Source organism: Lepidochelys kempii, chromosome 7, assembly GCF_965140265.1.
Source record: "Lepidochelys kempii isolate rLepKem1 chromosome 7, rLepKem1.hap2, whole genome shotgun sequence".
NCBI classification, from domain to species: domain Eukaryota; kingdom Metazoa; phylum Chordata; order Testudines; family Cheloniidae; genus Lepidochelys; species Lepidochelys kempii.
Window position 1 is genome coordinate 20085947 of NC_133262.1, and position 22290 is coordinate 20108236.

General features: G+C 43.8%; 1 protein-coding gene across 4 annotated transcripts in view; it reads left to right on the forward strand.

Moving 5' to 3' along the window:
* Positions 1 to 5531: 5531 nt before the first annotated feature.
* Positions 5532 to 22290, forward strand: part of GRIP2 (glutamate receptor interacting protein 2) — a 480102-nt gene continuing 463343 nt past the window's right edge. For all 4 annotated transcript variants that reach the window (XM_073351295.1, XM_073351294.1, XM_073351297.1 and 1 more), the window contains exon 1: positions 5532 to 5863. In XM_073351295.1, the coding sequence (XP_073207396.1) occupies positions 5809 to 5863 (55 nt within the window). In that variant the 5' untranslated portion in view covers positions 5532 to 5808. The remainder of the gene's footprint in view (positions 5864 to 22290) is intronic.

Sequence of the window (22290 nt, forward strand, 5' to 3'; positions counted from 1 at the left end):
AGCACTTCCATGCATCTGAACACTGGGTTAGCCAAAAGTTTCCACTCCCCCCCCCCCCCCCCCCAGTACATTTGGATAAACAGGAGTTTACTGTATTAGGGTTGCAGTCTAGCTATTGCTCCAGTAGCAGGTCAGACAAGAAATGTACCCCTCCCCTTCATCCTTTGTGATTCAACCTAACCACCCCATCCGCTGTAATCTTTGCTGCTCTGCTGCCGCTCGTGGATATGCCATAGTTTGAGAGAGAGCGGTGCTGTTGCTGCCAGCTGACGGTCATCGTGAAATGTCCCTTAGAACTGGATACAGTGGGGGGAAAAAAGAGGCACGCTGCGCACCTTTGCCTACAGACTTTACAAGCTGGTTTTCTAGAATATATCTTCAGTTGCCAGCATCTAGATATATTTCCTGTTGTGGGATGAGGGATAGCTCCAGGAGTTAGAAATTATTGGCAAAGGGGAGCAATCTTTGTGGTAATTGGGTTCAGTTCCTGGGCTTGACTGCTTACTGCCTCAGTCCCACCAACATTTATGCATGTGCTTAACTTTAGACATGTGAGTAGTCCTATTGAATTCAATAGGATTACTCATGTGAGTAAAATTAAGCACGTGCTTAAATGTTTGCAGGATCAAGGCCTAAATCTGCAGGAACTGACAATGTCACTTTTCTTTGCAAAGAGGGGGTCAGTCTTGTGTTCACCACCACTCACTCCTCTGGCCAATACAGGAGTGACATTCAAAAGGAATCCTTTTCAGCCAGGGGATGGTAGCTGCAGCACTGGTTCCTTGAAGGGGTGGGGGGATTAAAGTGTCTCTGTGTGAAAGTCCTTCATGTTTCACAAGGATGCAGAGGAAGCCTTCAGAATGTTGCTAATCAGTTTGGTGGTGGGCTACGTTATCCATCCACCTTATGTTGCCCTTAAAACAACTGGCTTTTACGCTACCCATTATAAACATTCCTCAGATCCAAGATCTAACCCAACGATGGTGGGTGAAGTTACTGCTACCTCAGCAGCAATCATGGGTATCCCAGCTGCAGACTTGGATCACTTTATGATTACCTGTTCTGTTCTTTCCCTCTGGGGCACCTGGCACTGGCCACTCTCAGAAGACAGGATACTGGGCTAGATGGACCTTTGGTCTGAGCCAGAATGGCTGATCTTCTGTTCTCTTTCTTACTAAAAGGGAAAATAAAACTGCAATTCCTTTTTCTTGCCTCCCCCCAGCTAAGCTGAAATAGACAGACACCCTAGGTTATTATGTCCCCATAGCGCGGCAGCTGTCCCAAAGAGGGCCAGAGGGGCAGCTCTTTGTAACACAAACTGGCTGATCTACTGCACCCTACCCTCTGGGGTCTGAGTGAAAATTTGGTCCATAATCTTATAAGTGTAAGCAGTGTCAGGATGAGCTCCACCCTGACATCTGGTGGTGAGGTGTGGCAAGTTGTGGAAAAGAACTTCAGGGGCCGATCTCATTTGCATAGGCACACCCACCACGCCTAGAATGAGACCATAGCTGCCCAAATGGTCACTTTGGCTGCTGTGGGATCCCCAGTGTCTCTGTTATTGGGGCAGGAAGAATAAATTGTTATTACCCTGATTATGGGAACTGTGCTTGGAACTGTACGTGGCCTTTTGTTATGATGGAGGGATTCACCATCAACTAAGTAGCACTCGCTAGGCAAGGGTCATGGGTTCCAAAACTGTGTGAATGGAGAGAGGCTGGGGACAAGTAGTAGTACTTGGTGGCATGGGCCCCTTGGTGAGGGCCTTACATGCTGATTGCACTTCCTCCTCTCTCCACTGTGGAATATCAGAGCTAATTTTGATTTCATTAGAAGTCTAGTTATAGGCTGCTGAGCTCACTTTGGGCTGACAGTGCACCAGCACTGGGGCTCCCCTACTATAAGCTGAATTCACCTAAGAGCTGAAATCACTGAGTGTTGTGTTAAGTAGTGGGGGAGCCTGAAGATATATTGTGGAGCAGTTTGTGGGACGGCTGGTGAAGCAGTTCGACGCGGAGCAGTGTGTGGATGGCAGGAGCTGCTTGTGGGCCGTGGAGCTGAGCGAAGGAGTTCGTGGGGCAGCTGGCGGAGTGGAGCGCAGCTGAGCGAAGGAGTTCGTGGGGCAGCTGGCGGAGTGGAGCGCAGCTGAGCGAAGGAGTTCGTGGGGCGGCTGGCGGAGCGGAGCGCCGCTATGGAGCTATGGGGCGGTCAGCTTCAGATCACGTAAGGTGCCTCTTACCCCCGTCCCATTTCCACCCAGGTTGGGAGGTAAAGCTCCGCCGATAAACTTTCGAACTCTGGGGCTGACCTGACCAGGGACAGAGACTTTTGGGGCATTGGACTTTTGGGGTTGCTGGACTCAAGAACCAAAGGGAAAAGGGCATGCCCCAATTTGCCTGGGGTGGGGTTGTTTTTGCTCATGGGTTGTGTTATGAATCCTGTTGGTGGTGTTTCCCCAACATAATGGCACATTGTTTCTCTCTGTTATTAAAAGACTTTTGCTACACTCAGACTATGTGCTTGCGAGAGGGGAAGTATTGCCTCTTGGAGGCGCCCAGCGGGGGTGGTATATATTTTTCCCAGGTCACTGGGTGGGGGCTCGAGCCGGTTTGCATTGTGTTATTGGAATGGAACCCCTAGATATTGAACCCGGCCCTTGTTGCTGCCAACTCTGACGGGCAGAAGGGTTACATAAGGTTACACCTTCCATTACACACAGTAAAATAGCTACCACCATGAAGGCAGAGATATACATGGAGACCTACCACTGCTTGTAAAAGGTCTGACGAAGACCAAACAGTCTGCCAGTCACTACTAAGAAATGTTGCCCTCAGGAAATTAAAAACATGAACATGGTGGCATACGCAATAGATTTCTCCTTTATAACTGCATGTTCAAGAACGAACAAAACTCTGGCATCCTAAAAAAAATAATCACAGAGGTAGTTTTCAACCACCCCCAGATTTTTTAAATACTTGTGAATAGTCATTACAATGGGGGGGGGGGGACACGGGACAAAAACAACTTTGGTCCAAGTCATGCAACTTTACTTACATGAACAGTTTCAAATATTTAGTCCTACTCACAAGAGCAATGTGTCACATACAGGCATGTTAGCAGGACTGGGACATAGGTGCAGAACCAGGGCTTTAGAGACAAGTTTTGGATGTGCCTTCACTGCAAAGTGAAGGTGCTACTGTAGTCCAGGTAGGCACACCTGGACTGACTTTAATTAAGCTAGCACAGGTAACAATAAGAGACATGGCAACATAGGCTAGCAACCAGAGTATGTACTCAGGATCCCTGATGGGCTCATGCTTGGGTTGCTAGCCTGTGTTACTACATCTTTGCTACTATAGTTTCCTGTGCTAACTTGTTTAAAGCTAGCATGGGTATTCCTACTTGTGCTGCAATCACACCTTTGTGGTAAAGACACACACAACATGTCAGGTTAAAGGGATACATTCCATTTAGTTATATATCAAACTTCTTTCCCTATATTACTAATAACTTCTTAGTTTAGGAGGTGAAAGAATTTTTAGAGTCCTATTTACTGGTCACTCTTTCAAAAGAAAAGGAGGACTTGTGGCACCTTAGAGACTAACAAATCTATTTGAGCATAAGCTTTCCTGAGCTACAGCTCACTTCATCGGATGCATTCAGTGGAAAATACAGTGGGGAGATTTATATACACAGAGAACATGAAACAATGGGTGTTACCAGACACACTGTAAGAAGAGTGATCAGGTAAGATGAGCTATTACTGGTAGGGGTGGCCCACCTTGATTATCACTACAAAAGGTTTTTTCTCCTACTGGTAATAGCTCACCTTACCTGATCACTCCCCTTACAGTGTGTATGGTAACACCCATTGTTTCATGTTCTCTGTGTATATAAAATCTCCCCACTGTATTTTCCACTGAATGCATCGGATGAAGTGAGCTGTAGCTCAGGAAAGCTTGTGGCACCTTAGAGACTAACCAATTTATTTGAGCACAAGTCCTCCTTTTCTTTTTGCGAATACAGACTAACAGGGCTGCTACTCTGAAAACTCTTTGTGCTCCTCATTTACTCCTTGCATTTCGTTCAGCTCGGACAGTGAAATCGACTGAAACGCTTTTGTTTATGGACAGTTTCACTTTTAGGGTTTGAGTTTCAGACATTCCAGGAAAGGCTTATGTTCAAAATCAATTATATTAATTAATCATGCAAATATTTCTCTTGGTCTCAGGTTTTCATTATAAAATGTAAATGTTGAACAATATTTAATGGGACACCATCAACTTAAAATCAACCTGACTGATTTTTAACTTCTCATTGTTACAAGTAATGCCTCAGATTAGAGAAAAAGAGACCAGAAAAATATTTTCCTTCAAAAGATCTGTTTGATTTGTGCATTTGATAACATATGGTAAAACAGACCCCCCCCCTTCACCCGTTGTTTATGTGGGTTTTCACACTGCTGCAGGGGGGAGAAAATAATGGGAAACATAAGAAAATGTGGACCTAATGCCAGGAAAATGAGCAGGCGAGAGAACTAAGAAGCCGGAGTCGTTCCTTTAACTCCTTTTAACTCACTTATTCAAGTAGACTAGATTGCAAGCTGACCTTGTGCATTGAAATGGTTTGATCAGAGAGAAAACACCTAATTACAATACTGTGTGATGGGGTGTTGGTTTTGGGGCTGACACCTCTGGAGTCTGGCGGGGGCTGAATAATCTGCCGTGTGCGATCTTCTACGACCTGACGGCACGCACCTGCCGTGGGGCCGAGGAGGCAGCAGCCCCATTTGTGCTCAGCAGATTGGGGGGCTGGGTGTATTTCCCCCCTTTTCCCCCCCTCTCAGTTGACAAACAAGCCAGGCGCTGATACAACTATCAAAGGCACAACTCGGAGGCATCGCTCCCTTGCGAGCTGCGCCTGGTGTCATCGGGCTCAGTGTAGCCTCTCTGGCCGCGGAGACAAGTGGTTTCAGGCCCACCCTCGCAGCTCCCGTTTAGACCCACATGGTCCATGCGCTTCCCACGGAGAGACCACAGCGCTCTTTGTCTCTTCCTCCCTGCCCCGGCTCCCCTTGGAATTCTTCGGGGAGCACCTTCCTGCGATGCCCGGGGCTCCCCAAATTAACCCCCCTGCAAGGGGCGGAAGAAAATCACGCCCACCCCGGGGGGAAAAGGCTCCTCCGGCTGCTCTTACCTGGTCAGCTGTGGGAAACAGTGACTCGGATCCAGCCTGGAGCCGGACTGTACTACCTCGGGCACCTCCTGCCGGGAATTGCAGCCACCCCAGGCCTGGTGGCAGGCGGCGAGGCTCTCCCTGCAGGACAGCCGCCCCGGGGCCCCGTTACCGGTCCGCAGCTTGCGCTCCCCCAGCCAGAGGCTTCGCCGAGGGAGGGAGGAAATGAACGATTGCGTCGCTCCCCCTGGCTTCTGCTGCCACTTAGTACGATCCCCCACCCCACGCTGGGAACCGCAGCTCCCGTGGCTACAGTAAAAAGCCTCAGCAGAGCCCCAGTCCCGTGCCGTGGGCCAGGAGAGGATCGTTTAAAGCAGCCCTAGCCAGCGGCACGGCGAGGTGATTTCTTTGCTGCCTCTGTTAGTCCTGCCCCCCCCCCCCCCAGTCCTTGTTCCTGCACAAGGACTGATGGAGCACATCAATGTCTAGCCTTGTAAAGCCCTCGGTCTCGCCGCTGCTCGCTGCGCTGTACCCACGGCACTTCTGGAGTGGGGCTGGGGGCCCTGTCCAGACTTGCCGAAGAAGGAAAAAAAAGGCCCCCTCGCCTCATCAGCAGGTTGCTGCGGTGCCGGGATGCCAGGCTGGAGGAAGAATCTGACCCTGTGTCTGCAGAGAATGCAGGAGGAAGGTAAGGCTGGCGACAGAGTGAGGGGGGAATGCCACGCGGGTGGGGGGATATTGCACTGCCCTGAGAAACTGCCTTGGAGTTTTTCGTGGGGTATGTGTGTGTGTGTGGGGGGGGGGTCTGTTTCTTTGGCTCCGGAGGGATGCTTGAAAATGCAGCCTCTCTTTTGAGGCCCCTGTTTGAACTGTGTGTTTACAAACAATTGTTCTGGTAGGGTTTCCTCCCCCCCCCCCTCCCCCAGGAATACAAATCACTTTGAGCCCTGTTTGGTGTTGACCTGTTTGCAAGGAACAGCTGCATAAATCAGATGGCTGATGCACTGGTGGAAGGGGTGAAATACACCAAATGCCAATAAACTTTAAAGCAGCACCTCTGTCCTCCATCCATCATTCTGGGCGTAAGATTGTAGCTGATGCTCATTTACTTGTGTTGGGAAAAGATATGAGAAAGGGGAAATTGAATATTTATTTTTGGCAGTAGAGTAGCATGCAGCATCTTGCATGTAACTTTCTAAAGCTGCTGCTGCTTCTTCCAAATGGCAATTATTTTTGGTGCTTAACTTCAAACAGGGATTTGGGTCTTGTGAATTTCACTGTGGTCCTGCAAGCTTACTACTACTCATATTGTCTTTCGTACTATTACTCACAGCATCTGGGAAATGTGTTCTACAGTGTGATGTTAAATTAATGTTGGATCTGCAGCTCATAAAAGTTGGACGGAAACTCCCACAAGGTGGCAGAACCTAAAGAATGTTTAAAATCTTACACACCAGTTTATTTTGGTTCATGGGGAGTATGTATGAATGGGGATGATAGTAGTCAGGGGACAGTACCTATGTCAGAAATGGGGTATAATTCTGTCTTGATCCCATGACAGTGGTTTTAGGGAGTTAACCTGACACAAGCTTTTGGGATCAGAGATGAGCAGGAATTCCTTTTCTGGTTGCCTTTGCAGCTTCTCCTTTCAATGCAGCCCCTCAGCTCCTTTGCTACAGTTGGCTAGCAGTGAGTTGCGTTGCAATGCCAAGCAGGGCTTAAGAATGATTTAAAGCATTACAGTTGCACCAAGTGAGTAATGGAAAAAGCAGAGACTTTTCAACCCTGTTGGTTACCAGACACAGAAACAAATTTCACTGTTACCTGCTTTGTGCTGTGTCAGGTTTGGATAGTTAAGCTGGTATATTCAGTGAGTCTTTTTTCTGAGGCTGCTTGTCTCTTTCTTGCACTCTGTTTCAAGATAACAGCATATATATATATATTTTTAACCGCTTGAGTCCATTGCTTCCACTTGGACTCCAGGCTCATTAAACTGAGAACTTAAATTCTGCTGAAAATTAGAGATTTTATTCTATTAAAAAGCATCTTTTTCAACAAATCCAGTGTCTTCAGACTAGTCCTTTAATGCAGTCACCGTGGGATGCAGTGCTATGTAACACTGTCCTGCAGTAATACATATGGGTGCTCTTGCACCAGTGGAGGTTTGGAGGTCAGTAATTCTTAAACAGTATTCACAGTACTGAGCTCCTGAAGTACTAGCTGCATTGTTTTAGCGTGATTGGATTTATTACTTTCTATGACTTTCACAGATATTTAATGGTTCTTCCCTTCTGTGTCTTTGGAATTGACTTCCCTGCTCCTCTTGCACACAGCACTGCAGTGGGTTTCTTACCTGAGTATGCTGGTACATTATCCACATTCTTATAGGCTGTTTACCAGATTCTCATGTAACAGTCATTGCCCTTAGTTCCTTGCACAGCTCAAGAGCAGTTTGCCTTTGGAAGTTATGACTTAACTACTGTCTGATTAACCATGTGAAAAAAGAAATCTTGCAGGATAGGGAGCATCACGAGCTGGTTTGATGTTTAGAGGACAAGCTATATGTATGGCAATGGACACAGTGAAGGCATGCAGGGAAGAGATTTTCTTCCCTTTTCTACCAGGTATTTTCTTTTTTTACAATGCTAAGTAGTCAGCTGTTCATATTTCAGTGTGAGACTCTGTTGCCCTTCAACGGGGAAAACAAATATGGACCCATTTAAAATTCTGTACTACTAATATTTTAACAGACACAGTACAATGTATAACTAAGCTCCAGAGAAAGTTTCACATCTTGTCTTGTTTAACAGCATCCTGAAAACAGTATTTTGTTCAGATTTTTTTTTTGTCAAGCCAAACTCCAATCATCCTATTAATAATATTCTTTTCCAGTTACCCTTTTTCCAAACAAATTATCTCTGGCTGTTGTCTCTTTGTGATTGTTCAAATGTGGCATTTTCAGTTCAGCCATCCCACAACTAGGAGAGACAGCACTGTAAGAGCTACACACACTCACCACACAGTGTATAAATTTTGTACACAGACCATAGGCCTGAGTTTCCAAAGTAAATGTTCTGCTAGTCATCTAAAGGAGTATATTTCAGCCTATGCAAATGAGTGGTACATTTTGGTTACTCCATATTGCTGCAATGGGCATCACTTGCTACTTTCAGCCATTCTACACAAGAGTGGGTGCTTCATTAATCGAGGAAGGTGTTCAAAGGGTCAAGAGCATTAAGTAACATATTTAAAATACATAAAAGTCATATGGGCTGTGCTGAAGTGTGGCATTCATTCATATTTTAAGCATAAACCAACTACAGGTATTTTCTTCATACATTTGGTTTGCTGTTAAAAGTCTATGGTTTGGAGTGTATGATCACAGGAGAAAGCACAAAACCGTTGTGATCATGAATAAATTCTCTTTCGCCATCAAAAAAGTGTTCTATGGTATGTACAATTGTTGGGTTTTTTTTTAATTTGGAGGAGGAATTGACATTAATGACTTAAAAAAAAGTTGAATATTGTCAGTAAGATTCCATGTTACCCCTACCCCCAACACACATGCTATGTAAACAGCCTTTTTCTTTCCAAGTCAAGGACCAGTTACTGTGACTACTTCCTAATTCACATGAATAGGTCCATCAGCACCATTATGGGCCAGCTCCAAAGCACATTGAAGTCAATGGAAAGACTCCCATTAACTTCAGTGGCTTTGGGTCAGGTCATATTGCATAAGTACTGCTCAGCTGACTGCAGGATCTGGCTTGAAGACTGGAAATTCTCTGGTAAGGCAGTCACACAAACAAATCTACCTTGCCTGCGTGCTTTATAATCATGTCCTTAATTACACACTTTGTACTCACGCTTTATAATCATGTCCTTAATTACAGTATCACACAGTAAGATACAATTCTCTTATTATAGTTTATTATATTGGATTATTTGCCAAATAGTACCACATAAATTATAAACTGATAAAGGTTGGAGCAATGTTGTGGGTCACTGAGTTTCTAACAATCATGAAAACTCAAGAATGGCAGAACGAAATAGATCATGTTCATTCTATTTATCACTGATTAGTTGTCAGGCTACTTCTTGCAGTCCTGTTGGAGAGAACTATCTTGCTGATTTCAGTAGCTTGTGAATGAAGCTTCTGCAAAGACTGCAGGTTATGGCCCACAATGCCTGTAAGTAGGATTTAACAACCTGATGCTGCAGTTCTTAATGGGAATTTAGGTTGAGAAAGGACTGCAGGACTGGGCCCTTATTCATGGTTTTCTCAGGATGTCAGTAGTGGAAAAAATAAAGGCCACATTCTGATTTCAGGGTTGTGCATACATGTGGGTGAGTGGGAGAGTTCCCACTGTAAGCAACCAAGGGCAGAGTGTTGCCATATAGCCATAGGGCTAAGTCTTCTCTACTGAACAAGAGAATAAGACATTTTTGTTGTAGCAAGTATGGGAAATATAATATCTACCTGTGTAGTCACTCTAATATCTAGACAGCATTACACAGTCCTTAGATGTAATTCATATACTACTGGGGACAAGTATAGGGTTGATTGTAAAGGTCTAGGTCATTAATATATGGCCAAATCATGAAATCTTTACTGTGGAAAAGCTCCCGCTGGCTTCAATGACATTTTGTTTGAGTAAGGACTTCAAGGTTTGGCCTATAATTTGTACACTACAAAGCCCAGTGTGGTGATTTTTTTTCCTCCTTGGAATACTACAGGACGAGTGATAAAGGGGAATTATAAAATCTAAAGTGAGTTACTGATTCCTCACATGTGAATCGACTGGGGAAGATAAAAGAATAAATTTGTAACAAGTTAAAGCTGTTCTTGAAAAGTCAAAATGTTACAGGATTATGTTGCTGCTGTTTATTTCCGTCCATTGCATCTAGCCAGTTTATGTAGCTCCATGCTGGTTACCTAGGAAACAGCTGTAGCAGTGTACAATGTAATTTTATTGGCTGTGTGGTCACGCTGATTGTCAGGGTTGTGGGCAGAGGTTTCCCATGGTAGATCCGTGCATGTGCAGCCCAGGAAAAGGAAATGCTCAATGATGTGTTTTGATTTGTAAGATGAAAGAAAAAACATGGAAATTATGGGATAAAATATTACTTACATACCTTGCAGTGGGATAATCCATGCTAAATATCAATGGGTTAAACGTGACACAGTAAGTGGGAATCTGGAAGTAGTTTTCAACAAGGGGAGTTTTCCATGATTTTGATGGAAGTGTTTAAATTTACATTTGAAATGTAACAGCATCTATACGTTGAAGATCTCAGCTGCTGCTGCTGTGCTATAAAAATCTAGTCCAGATTCTGCCCTCAGTTACATCCATAAATGATGGCAGTTTTTTTCAGAGCTGTGAAACAATATGATTCTGTCTCGAACTGGGGTTCTATCTATGTAAGCTAACATCTCAGAGTGCAATGCCCCAGTAAGTCAAGGATGGGGAATTTGTGAATCTCACAATTAATTTATCAGAAAATATGCAGATTTTTGAGGGATTTCATAAAAATGGCATTTGTATATGTGTATATAAATATGTAGTACGTGAGAATGTAAGACAGAATACAATATCAAAAGAATCCTGCAAATGGAAAAGAACTTGCATTATTTTTTAATGTGCTTGTTCACTTACCTCTGAAGGCCCCAATACTGCAAACTCTTACGCACATGCTTAACTTGAAATCAGTTGTACTATTCACCTGCTTAAATTAGTGTGGGTAGGATCAGGACCTAACTCAGTAACTCACAATACGTCTCCTACTTATTATTGAGAATTAGCAAAGTTTTACTATACTTGCATTTAAATAGCAGGCTGATGCTATGCAGTTTTCGCATGGTACCTTGCTTTGAAGAATCCCCATGTTTGAATCTACAGCAATGTGGTTTACTACCTTATTGGCATCTTTTTAGTAAAGAAGTTCTGCTGGATTGCAGTTGTTACAAATAGTAAGTGTCTGGGTGCTGAAAAGACTTTATGGCTGTCTCTATATACAGTGTGTCTTCTAATATATTTCTAGATACCAGCATCTAACTTTACAGTGCATCTAAGCTTTGCCAGAGATGAGGAGCTGCACACATGGTGCTTAGGAATTTATGGGCCGCAGTTTGTTGGCAATACTAATTATACAGGCCACTGCTTTTAAACAAAATGTTCAAATAGAGGTTCTGACCTCCAACAACGTATGGTAGGAAATTAGAATGGCTTTAACTCTGTGGTAGTAATGCTTAAAGGGCAATGTTCATTCATCAAACTGATAGGACAGTCAGAGCAAATCCTACTAGACCGTGATGGGTTCTTTTTCCTTCATTAAAATGTTGGTGTGGATTCAGCACCACTTAAAATGAGGGACAAACAGCTGTGACCATCAGTGTGTTTTGGGTAAGCGCTCCCTGGGACCCCCCCCAACTCTCTGTCACGCTGTGGCTGTGTCAAGTGTGGTGTTTGGTCCCTGACTTAGCCATTACAATCAACCCTTATGGGAAATTCTTTAATAGGGATGAAACATGGGATTCTGAAAAATGGCTCTAAAAACCTATAGAATTTGATTTTAAAAAATAAGATAGTTTATAACAGCCTTTTTGAACAAGGCTACAGAATTGTCCAACATAGCTATAAGTTCGTATTCACTTGGACGGGCTATTATACAGGTCTTTTGAGAAAAGAGGCTTTTCATGAGCAGTGATAAAATGATAATACTGGCGCAATACTCTGTGCAGTGGCATAGTGCTGGCTGCAATTACTTGGCACTATCGGACTTCAGAGACCTCCACTCTGCTCGTGCCATACTGCGGCAGTTGCAATCAGTGGAGACACTCAAGCTGGTTCAACCTTCATTTCAAAGAGAGGAGGCCAGGGGAAGAGTACTCTCCATGAGGGTCCTTCAGCTTTGGAAGCTACTCTCCCTGCTCTTGGGTTCCTGGGTCTGTTGGCTCTCAGAGCATGCTGCAAGGAGGGTAAAACTCTGAAAAAGCTTATGGGGAGTGAGGGGCTTCTTGATGGGGGCTGAGAATTTTGTGGGATTGGAGAATTTTGCTAGTGGGAAATGGTGTGTGTGGGGGAGTGGATTGAACATTGTTTACATAATTTATATCAGAGTTTCCAGTAGTTGCTTTTTTATAAATAGAAATTAATAACAGTAATCTAGCGTGGGTGCTCTGCAAATATGCCATGCTTCTCGCTGCTGGCACCCTGCCTTTTCCATTCCTGGGCTTGTTCTGAGATGCTGCTGCTTATCATGCCAAATTACCACAAAGTTGCGGGCAGCTTATATGATGTGGCCCAATATCCAGATGGGCCTGAGAGGACGTTCAATGCTAATTTTCACTGGCACGCTAGTGGTGTCCAAACCTGCTCTTGGAGGGAAGGATGACTCACGGGATAGATTCCTGTTCCTAGTGCCATTCACTTGTAGCTCAGAGTTTCAAATTCAGATCAGCATGTTAGGGACAAAACCACCTGAAGGCTGTCTGTAGCCTTAGTTCTTTAAGTCTGGCTCTCAGTGGAGAGGCCACTGGGGTGGGGAAAAAACAGGCACTGCCATTCATTGCTCATATTATACTTGTTTTGTGGGTGGATAGAGTCCTTCAGTTCCTAAGGGCTTACCAACATGGGGAAATTTCCTGGCATAGCTATACTACAATAGCTATCATAAAGCAGAGTATTTATATTGGAATGAAATCACTTTTTTATTCTAGTATTGAGTGTCCACACAGAGACTCATACTAGTATAATTATAATGGGATAATTATTCTTGTGTAGCTACGCCAGGGAATTTCCCCATATAGACATGTCCTAAAACTGTCAACCAGGCAGTTTTTAGAGCATTACATTCACTTAAACAGAGCCCTGGTCTTTAGAGGTTAAAGTTCAGTACGGTAACTCGTGACTGCAGCTCTAGTTCTTGAGCTTTAAAGGTTCCCATATGTGATGTTAGGAAAGGTGACTTGGCATATCCAGCAAATCATTGGGTCGGTTGTGGGGGAAGGAAAACTTATTTACTATAATCTTCCCTTAGTGGGTACAAACAACCGGCATGAATGAAATGAGAGAATGTGCAAAAGAGGAGAATAACCCCTGAATCATTAAGGGCCATTTTTTTCATATGAACTGAGCAACTCCAGTTCCCACTGACTTCCAGTGGAGTTGCAGACACTAAGGCCATGTCTACACTACCAGCTAAATCGGCACTGCTGAGATCAATGCAGCAGTATCGATTTAGCGGGTTTGGTGAAGACACGCTAAGTCGATGGCAGAGCACTCTCCCGTTGATGTCTGTACTCCATCTCCCTGAGAGGCAGAAGCTATGTCAATGGGAAAGCGTCTCCTGTCAACATAGTGCGGTATAGACACTGCTGTCTGTAAGTCGACCTAATTTCCGTCAACTTCAGTTATGTAACTGAACTAGCATATCTTAGATTGACTTACAGCGTTAGTGTAGACCAGCCCTTAGTGTAACCCATGCCTGCTGGGTGTGGTGCTCTGTCCCCCTCTAATGGCACCTAAACCACCTGAAGATTGATGAGTTTGCTACAGCCTTGGCTAAGAGGCCTGTGGCATTTAGCTCATACAGTAGAAGCTCATGCATTCGTGCCTACCAAGAACCGTGGTTTGTTGGCGTTATATTAGCACTTCTGAAAATCAGGCCTTGGTTGTCTGTAGACTGTGTTTCTCTCTCACCAACAGAAGTTGGTCCATAAAAGATATTACCTCACTCACCTGATTTCTCTAATATCTTGGGACCACCATGGTTATAACAACACTGCATATGTGTCTTCGACCCATGCTGGGGAAAAATACAGATCTTAATTACACCAATGTAAATCAGGAATAACTTTCCTGAAATTAATATAGCTATTGTGGATTTACATCAGTATAAATCTGTATAAATCAGTATAAACTGAGATCAGAGTGAGTCCCAGCCTTGACTGACAGTTATGATGAGAAAAATTGTAAGGGAATAGATTCCACACTGGTACACTGGTCCTTATAGAGGATGATAGGTTCTCTTCTTTCTGGCGCTTAAGTCAGCTGAATCTCACGCTGTGATAAAACAGTTTCTATTCAAAGGATTTTTATTTTGTCCAATTATTTTTGATGTTCCTGTGGACTTGTTCCATAGAAAGAAAGAGTAATGAAGCTTTTTGTTTTAGAATTCATGTGTAATAATTTTTCCAGTCATCTTGCTTTGTCAGGGGAGTGACCTACCTCTCCCATCCTTTTATTCCTGGAATATGAAGTAATTTATATAGAACAAAAGAAACATACACAGTTTGTAAGTTCATAATTATTTCCATTTTATCTACTTTTCCCCCTCTCATTAACGTTAGATATTCTTGGCATCCAGTAACTACTGGCTCTGATTTTTCCAGCCAGAACTGTCTTTGGCTCAGACTAAATTCACTGATTCCAATGACAGTGTTGAAAATGTTGCCTTCCAGCAGCGAATTCATTCAATCGAACATGCTTTCCGCTGACATGTTCAGCGTCAGGTGAGCCTGCACTGCATTTAAGCAGAAGGGGCTACTATGTGCTGTTTGTGTTCAAGGGAATGTTAGGGATCAGAATTCGATTAAATCCATGCATTATGTGGAAGATGTCATTGACCCTGCCAACTTAATTGCTCCCTTCTGGTGAACAGAGGGCAAAGATAATACAGCAGAAGAAACTCTCTGAAGCTGCAAAATAAATTCAGTTGCACAGTCTTCAAGTTGTTGTGTTGTCCTGTTAAATAAGGTACATTTTCTGTCAAACTATTCTACTGCTATAGTGACCAAAGCATTACAGAGCTTCATTTTAGCAGTTATATTAACCTTGGTGTGCTCTTGGTTGCAGACGTTAGAAGATACCCTATATATTTATTTGGATTATAGATGCTGTCACCTTCTCTGCTAATGTGATGCTTTTAGTCATTTGAGTGACACTTCATTTCATCTGCACAAGGAAATAAGGGTCTCAGCTAATGTCTGAACACTGCCTGTGTAATGAAAAGGGGAGGAACTGCTCCCTACATGGAATAATTAATTAGAATCATAGGACTGGAAGGGACCTCGAGAGGTCATCTAGTCCAGTGCAGGTCTAAATATTCATTTAGACTATCCCTCTTTTTTCAATCTCTCCTCATAGGTCATGTTTTCTAGACCTTTAATAATTTTTGTTGTTCTTCTCTGGACTTTCTCCAATTTGTCCACATCTTTCCTGAAATGTGACACCCAGAACTGGACACAATACTCCAGCTGAGGCCTAATTAGCACAGAGTAGAGCGGAAGAATTACTTCTCGTGTCTTGCTTACAACACTCCTGCTGATAGATCCCAGAATTATCATTGTTTTTTTGCAACAGCGTTACATTGTTGATGTATTTATTTAGCTTGTGAGCCGCTCTAACCCCCGGATTCCCTTCCCGCAGTTCTCCTTCCTGGGCACTCATTTCCCCTTCTGTATGTTCAGCTTTTGGAGACCCATGGGAGATTTCAACTTGGGTCCTCTGGGAGATGAGTTTGGGGGGAGCCTCAGCACAGTTTCTCAGATCTCTGTCAACATTTGTCCACGCTGACTTTTTGGAGCAAGGAGGACTATATGGTTATGCAGCATCTAGTGCAGTGAGGCCCCTGTTTGGGTTGAGGCCTCTTCCACAATATGGATAGATGATGATAATAATCATTGCAACACCACATAGTTTAGCACCGTTGGCAGCGTTTGCCCAGCAAAATCCCAGCAATGGAAGATTAGACCATTGTATGACACAGGGGAAGGCAGAATGGTAGAGTTGGATGTGGGGAATCTTGTGGAGGGCTTTCCTCCCTGTCTGTCTGTCTCTAGGGAAGCTTTCAGAGCTTTAGCAAAACTATCAAGCAAAAGGGAGTGAAACAAGGTGTCAGTGAGTGCAGCAAGTGTCATTCGAGATGGAGGGTGTGTCTGCACTGCAAAACCCTTCCCCCTGCGGCAGCAAGTTTCAGAGCCCTGGTCAACTGACTAAGGCTTGTGGGGCTTGCACTACACGGCTAAAAATAGTGGTGTAATTGTTCCCGCTCAGGCTCTGAGACCTACCCCATCTCGACAGGTTTCAGAGCCCGGGCTCCAGCCCAAGTGGGAACATCTGCACTGCTGTTTTCAGCTGTGTAACATGAGGCCTGTGAGCCCAGGTCAGTTGAGCCAGGCTCTGAGAATTGCTGCTGTGAGATATATAGATTTTGCAGTGTTGATGTACTCTTTGTCCACACATACCTGGCCAGGGTAGGATCATTCCTGGTACCCTGCAGGAGTAAGCACTGCCTGTGTTATCCTTCGAAAATTCACTGTGTTATCTGAGTGCCCGGAATGAGTCCCCAGGTTCTCTGCTGAGTCGCCCAACTGAGGTCCTTTGACAATTGCCATGCACACGAATCTGCCTCAGTTTCCTTGTCACTATTTTACGGGGGGGGGGGTGCAGGTTAATTAGTTAATGATTGTAGGTGGCAATATCTGTGCTAGGGATTAGCACCTTAATAGGGGTCCCTGCTAAAATTTATTTTATATTCAGATTAAATTTTGCTTGCTTAATTTAATCTCATAACCTGAAACAGTGGTCCTCCTTCTTGCATGCCCAAATGTGCCCCCAACATCCACATGAACTGCCCACACCCCTGCTTGTACAGGGGGTGGGCATTGACTACAGGAGCCATCATCCTTGTGATAGAGCAGTTGGAGGAAACCATATGGAGCTCTCCTCCTTTCAGGACCCCTTTTTGTGGGTTTTCCTTTACGAAATGGTAATTTCCCACTTCAAGCAGGCCTACTTAGCTATCTATCTTCAGTGGGGGCATGAGGGACAAACTCTTGGGTCAAATGTCATGAGTTCTTACAGCAGCAAGATGCTCTATAGCCAGATAAATAACTGTTCATGTGGTCCTGATGTCCATGGAGAGAAGCAGCCGTGTTAGTCTGTATCCGCAAAAAGAAAAGGAGGACTTGTGGCACCATAGAGACTAACAAATTTATTTGAGCATAAGCTTTCGTGAGCTACAGCTCACTTCATAAATTTGTTAGTCTCTAAGGTGCCACAAGTCCTCTTTTTCTTTTTCCATGGAGAGAGCTTGTCTGAGTGCAGGAGAGCTCACCACTGTATGGAATTAATTCATAACACCGTACTATGCTCTGAGTGACCATGATGGTGAGTAGGAACCTGCGGTACATCAGTATGGCCCTAGTCACTAGCCTTCTCTTCTATGCTTTGATTACCTGGAAGGTTAAAGAGCACTGTCTTGCTCATTAGCAGTGTGGTTTCGAGGCAGTAATGAAAGCAACGTTCTTTTCTTTTCTTTTCCTCGATTACATCCAGGTTTCTATTTTTTAAAAAAAAAATTTTAAACTCACCATCACGTCATGCAGTCACTCACAGCAACACTTGCATTCTTCACTTGGCTTCTGATTTCTGTTGATGGCTGGGCTCCTTGTCAACCTACAGGATGATTTTAAATAAGGAACAGTCTTTTGATCAATTGAAAGATCCAGGCTTGGAAGAGCAAATCTTAGAGCTAATGCTCTGTCCCAAGAAATATGAGTGAATCTCCAACAGAGTTGTTTGCATTGAGAGAAGATGAAAGACAAGAGCCGCTTTAACTCCTTAATGCAGAAATCAATAGCAGTTGCTGGAAAGTGAATGAGGATTAGAGAAATATTTTGGCTTTTCGGCCCTTTTTTAAACCAGCCAGCTTTGGGCTAAGTCAACAGTTTAAACTGCTGATAAACACAGGAGCCATGGTATCTAGATCCCCCGGCTCCTTTTGAGTGAGTTGGAGGCTGCACGTTGTGCCCCAGCGTGAGGTAGGAGAGCGCTGTGCTGCTTAGGTACCATCCTTCAAATGAAACTTAAATTCAGGCCCACTGCAAATCCTGTGATATTGTTCAGACAAGTGGAGGTATTAATCCTGATGGTGTGGGCCAATTCTATTGTGAGTAATTATATTCTGTCTCCCCTGCGATTTCAGTTGGATATGGTGTCCTCCTTCATTTCCCAACCTAAATACTTGTAAAGTGCTGCCAGGATCTGTTAAATAGCTTCTGTGTTCCACCCCAGAACCGGCTGCATTTCAGTAGTGGACAAAGTGATCCCTAAGTAGCAGGGGCATTTGAGTTAGTAGCTTAGCACAGGGGATTGGGAGTCAGGTCTCCAAGGTTCCATTCCTGGCTTTGCCACTGACTGGCACTGGAGGAGGGTAGCAATGAACAAAAAAAAAAGGCATGGCTTGATTTTCCAAGATGTGTAGAACCCACATCTCCCACTGAAATTAGTGGGAACTGGTGGCAACTCTGAGAATCAGGTCACTAACTTTTTTCTGCCTCAATTTTCTCATCTGTAGAAGAGGGATAATGGCAGTCTTTGAAACGAACTCTGATCAAAGCAGCTATATAAGTGCAGTGTATTATTAAGGGTGTAATTTCATTACTGCATTTTATCGCTGTGCACAAAATGCTTGTAGCGGCATTGAACTTTTAGAACAGAGTGGCCAGAGTGCAGTAGATAGTAAATTATGTTATATTTATTATTTTTGTTATGGTAACAAATATTTTAGAATAACTACATGAGTTGCAGGAGTGGGAGCAAGCAGGTCCTTCTCCAGGTATTCAGCAATTTTGATGCTATCTTTATTAAATCAATAAAACACTTTTAGAACCTGTCATAAATATAAAGGGAAGGGTAAACCCCTTTGAAATCCTTCCTGGCCAGGAGAAAGCTCCTCTCACCTGTAAAGGGTTAAGAAGCTAAAGGTAACCTCGCTGGCACCTGACCAAAATGACCAATGAGGAGACAAGATACTTTCAAAAGCTGGGAGGAGGGAGAGAAACAAAGGGTCTGTGTGTCTGTCTATATGCTGGTCTTTGTCCGGGATAGACCAGGAATGGAGCCTTAGAACTTTTAGTAAGTAATCTAGCTAGGTATGTGTTAGATTATGATTTCTTTAAATGGCTGAGAAAAGAATTATGCTGAATAGAATAACTATTTCTGTCTGTGTATCTTTTTTGTAATTTAAGGTTTTGCCTAGAGGGGTTCTCTATGTTTTTGAATCTAATTACCCTGTAAGATATCTACCGTCCTGATTTTACAGGGGGGATTTCTTTATTTCTATTTACTTCTATTTTTATTAAAAGTCTTCTTGTAAGAAAACTGAATGCTTTTTCATTGTTCTCAGATCCAAGGGTTTGGGTCTGTGGTCACCTATGCAAATTGGTGAGGCTTTTTATCCAACATTTCCCAGGAAAGGGGGGGGTGCAAGTGTTGGGAGGATTGTTCATTGTTCTTAAGATCCAAGGGTCTGGGTCTGTAGTCACCTAGACAAATTGGTGAGGCTTTTTACCAAACCTTGTCCAGGAAGTGGGGTGCAAGGTTTTGGGAAGTATTTTGGGGGGAAGGACGCGTCCAAACAGCTCTTCCCCCAGTAACCAGTATTAGTTTGGTGGTGGTAGCGGCCAGTCCAAGGACAACGGGTGAAATATTTTGTACCTTGGGGAAGTTTTGACCTAAGCTGGTAAAGACAAGCTTAGGAGGTTTTTCATGCAGGTCCCCACATCTGTACCCTAGAGTTCAGAGTGGGGGAGGAACCTTGACAGAACCCATCAAATAAAAAGAGCAGAGTTTGATCCTGCCACAGGGTTAAGTTTTGCCAACACATTAACACAACTTTTACTGTCTCCGGTGGAAGTTACACATGGGGATGTGAAGGGCAGAACTTGGCCCATAGAATCAAAGAGAACTATTAGACTATAGTGTCTATCTCTTTCTCCACCTCACTCTCCATCCCACCTGTGTAGGATTGAGACACCCCATTGTACCCAGAGTTTGCAGTTTGTATTTTTCTTTTTCAGAAGGTCCTGAGAACAAAGGGCCACCTTGTCTATCATTTTACTGAGCAAACACTTTTTAGTGCCCTAAAAGTTGCAATCGATGTCACCAGTTTACCCTCTAAGTGTCTGTATTTTGGGCGCCTGACATAAATATCCCATTTCCAACTATTCTGTCAAGCAATCAACTCCTGACAAATCAGGGGCTGTTAACAACTTTTCTGACCAAACCATAACTCTAGTTGCACAACTGCCTTGGGGTTTAAATTTGTCATCTGCAGTGCTTTCTCTTAGCCTGTACTATCTGAGTTTCAGACATCCTGTGCAAGGATGATCAGTTGTTTCTTATTTATGTTTCTTTCTTTTCTCCCCCGCTCCCATGTGCTGTCAAGGATGCTCAGTATTTATGGAAATGTTTTTTGAACGTCCATTATAATTTTGCTTTTGACACTCCCTGTCCCACTTTGATTGCATTGTCTGTTAGCTCCTCCAACATCACCATATTTATGAGGGAAGTTGGCAGAGAGCCGAGCCCAGAGTGGGAAGATAAGATCTACATTGAAGAAATCAGGCAGTAGCTGGAGCTCTCCTCCTTGCTTCCTAAGACTCACTATTGGATTGTAGGTCAAAGGTTTATCCACTGAAATATTTCCCTTGCAGCCCTCACCAAGAGCATAGCTGCCAAGAAGCGAGCATACCATGGCCTCTTAAATAGAATCTGAGCATACTCAATGGACCTCCATATAAATCTCCCTTGCTCTGCCACTCCAGATGCCACCCTAAGCGAGAAAGCAGCTTACGGTGGCGTGCCTGGGCAGTGAGTTTAGCTCTTGCCAAGGCTCAGGCACTGCACAGTAGTAATTCAGGGCAGACAAAACTGCAGCAAATGGCATCTACTCTATGGCTTTAAATAATTAAAAGAAGAAATTATGCCTTCAGCAAGGGAGCAATTTGTGTCATTCTTTGCCATCCATCTGCTCTCCCAAATGCTAACTCCTATACAACATTATTGTCCAGAGCAGCTGTGGCCTATCATATATGGGGTCTGGGCTGGCAGGAGTAAGAAGCACAATAAAAGGAGTGTTGCCTAGTGGTTGGAGCCTAGTGGGTGAGGTAATATCTTTTATTGAACCAAGTTCTATTAGTGAGAGAGACAAGTTGTCAACCTGCATAGAGTTCTTCGTCAGGTCTGGGAAAGGTGCTCTTAGTGTCAAAGCTAGATACAAGGTGGAACAGATTGTTTAGAGTAAGCAGTTAGAATATATGTTAACGGACCATTCCTCTCCAGGGGGTTAGTGGGTTACAGATTGCTGTATTACACCAAAAATACAGCATCTTTATTAAGACCATGATTTTTAGTGTCTAGCAAAGTTATGAATTTAAGCTCCTACGCTTGTCTTTGAAGGTATTGTGCAAGTTTCCTTTGGGGGTGAGGACTGAAATATCAGATATTGAGTGAGCGCTGTGCGAAAAGTATTTAGCCACAGGTGATATGGTGTTTTTGTCATCTATCAGTTTTCTGCCTGAGTTCATTCAAGAGCGTTGTGATTGTTTCTTGATCTCTGGCATGTGAGGAATTGGTCCCTGGGAACATGTGGGTAAGCATTAAGTGAGTAAAAGTCAGAATTACTTTGGGGGGGGGGGCGGGAGGGAGGGAGGGATTTGGTAGGGTTTTAAAAAATGTTTTCCCTGTTTTTCACTAGTTGGACTTCTGGATGTATTGGAGTTTGTTGAGTTTAGGGTGGTCAATCAAAACAGTTTTTCAGCTAAATGTGACATGTTTGAAATTGTGACTGCTTTTGCTGAATGTGAAATTGCCAAATTCATTATGTAAAATTTGGCTCAGCTCCAGCCAGTGTTATTCCCATTTTGCGTGGTGGGGGATAAGAAGCCGAGAGGCAAAGTGACTTGCCCAAGGTCACAAAATAAGTCAGTGGCAGAGTCAGAGAGTCAGGTTTCCTGAATCCCAGCCCTTTGCATAACTCACAGCTGTCTCCCACTGGAGCTTACGTCCACTGTTGTGTCTGATCACAGGTGGGCGAGCACCACAATAGAGGAGCCTAATCTGGTGTGTGCTTTCAGTGTCAGGAAGATGGTAAAACACCAACCTGCTGGGATAATGTTATTTCAGGGGATCATTGATTTCTTTTAGTATGGGGAAAGTGGGTTAAAATAAGGAGCTGTTGGAAAAGGAACAACCCCCTCGTGCTGTCATTAAATGCCAGTAATGGATTAACCTGAATGAGGGCTGCTGAAAGGGGAATTAGAGATGC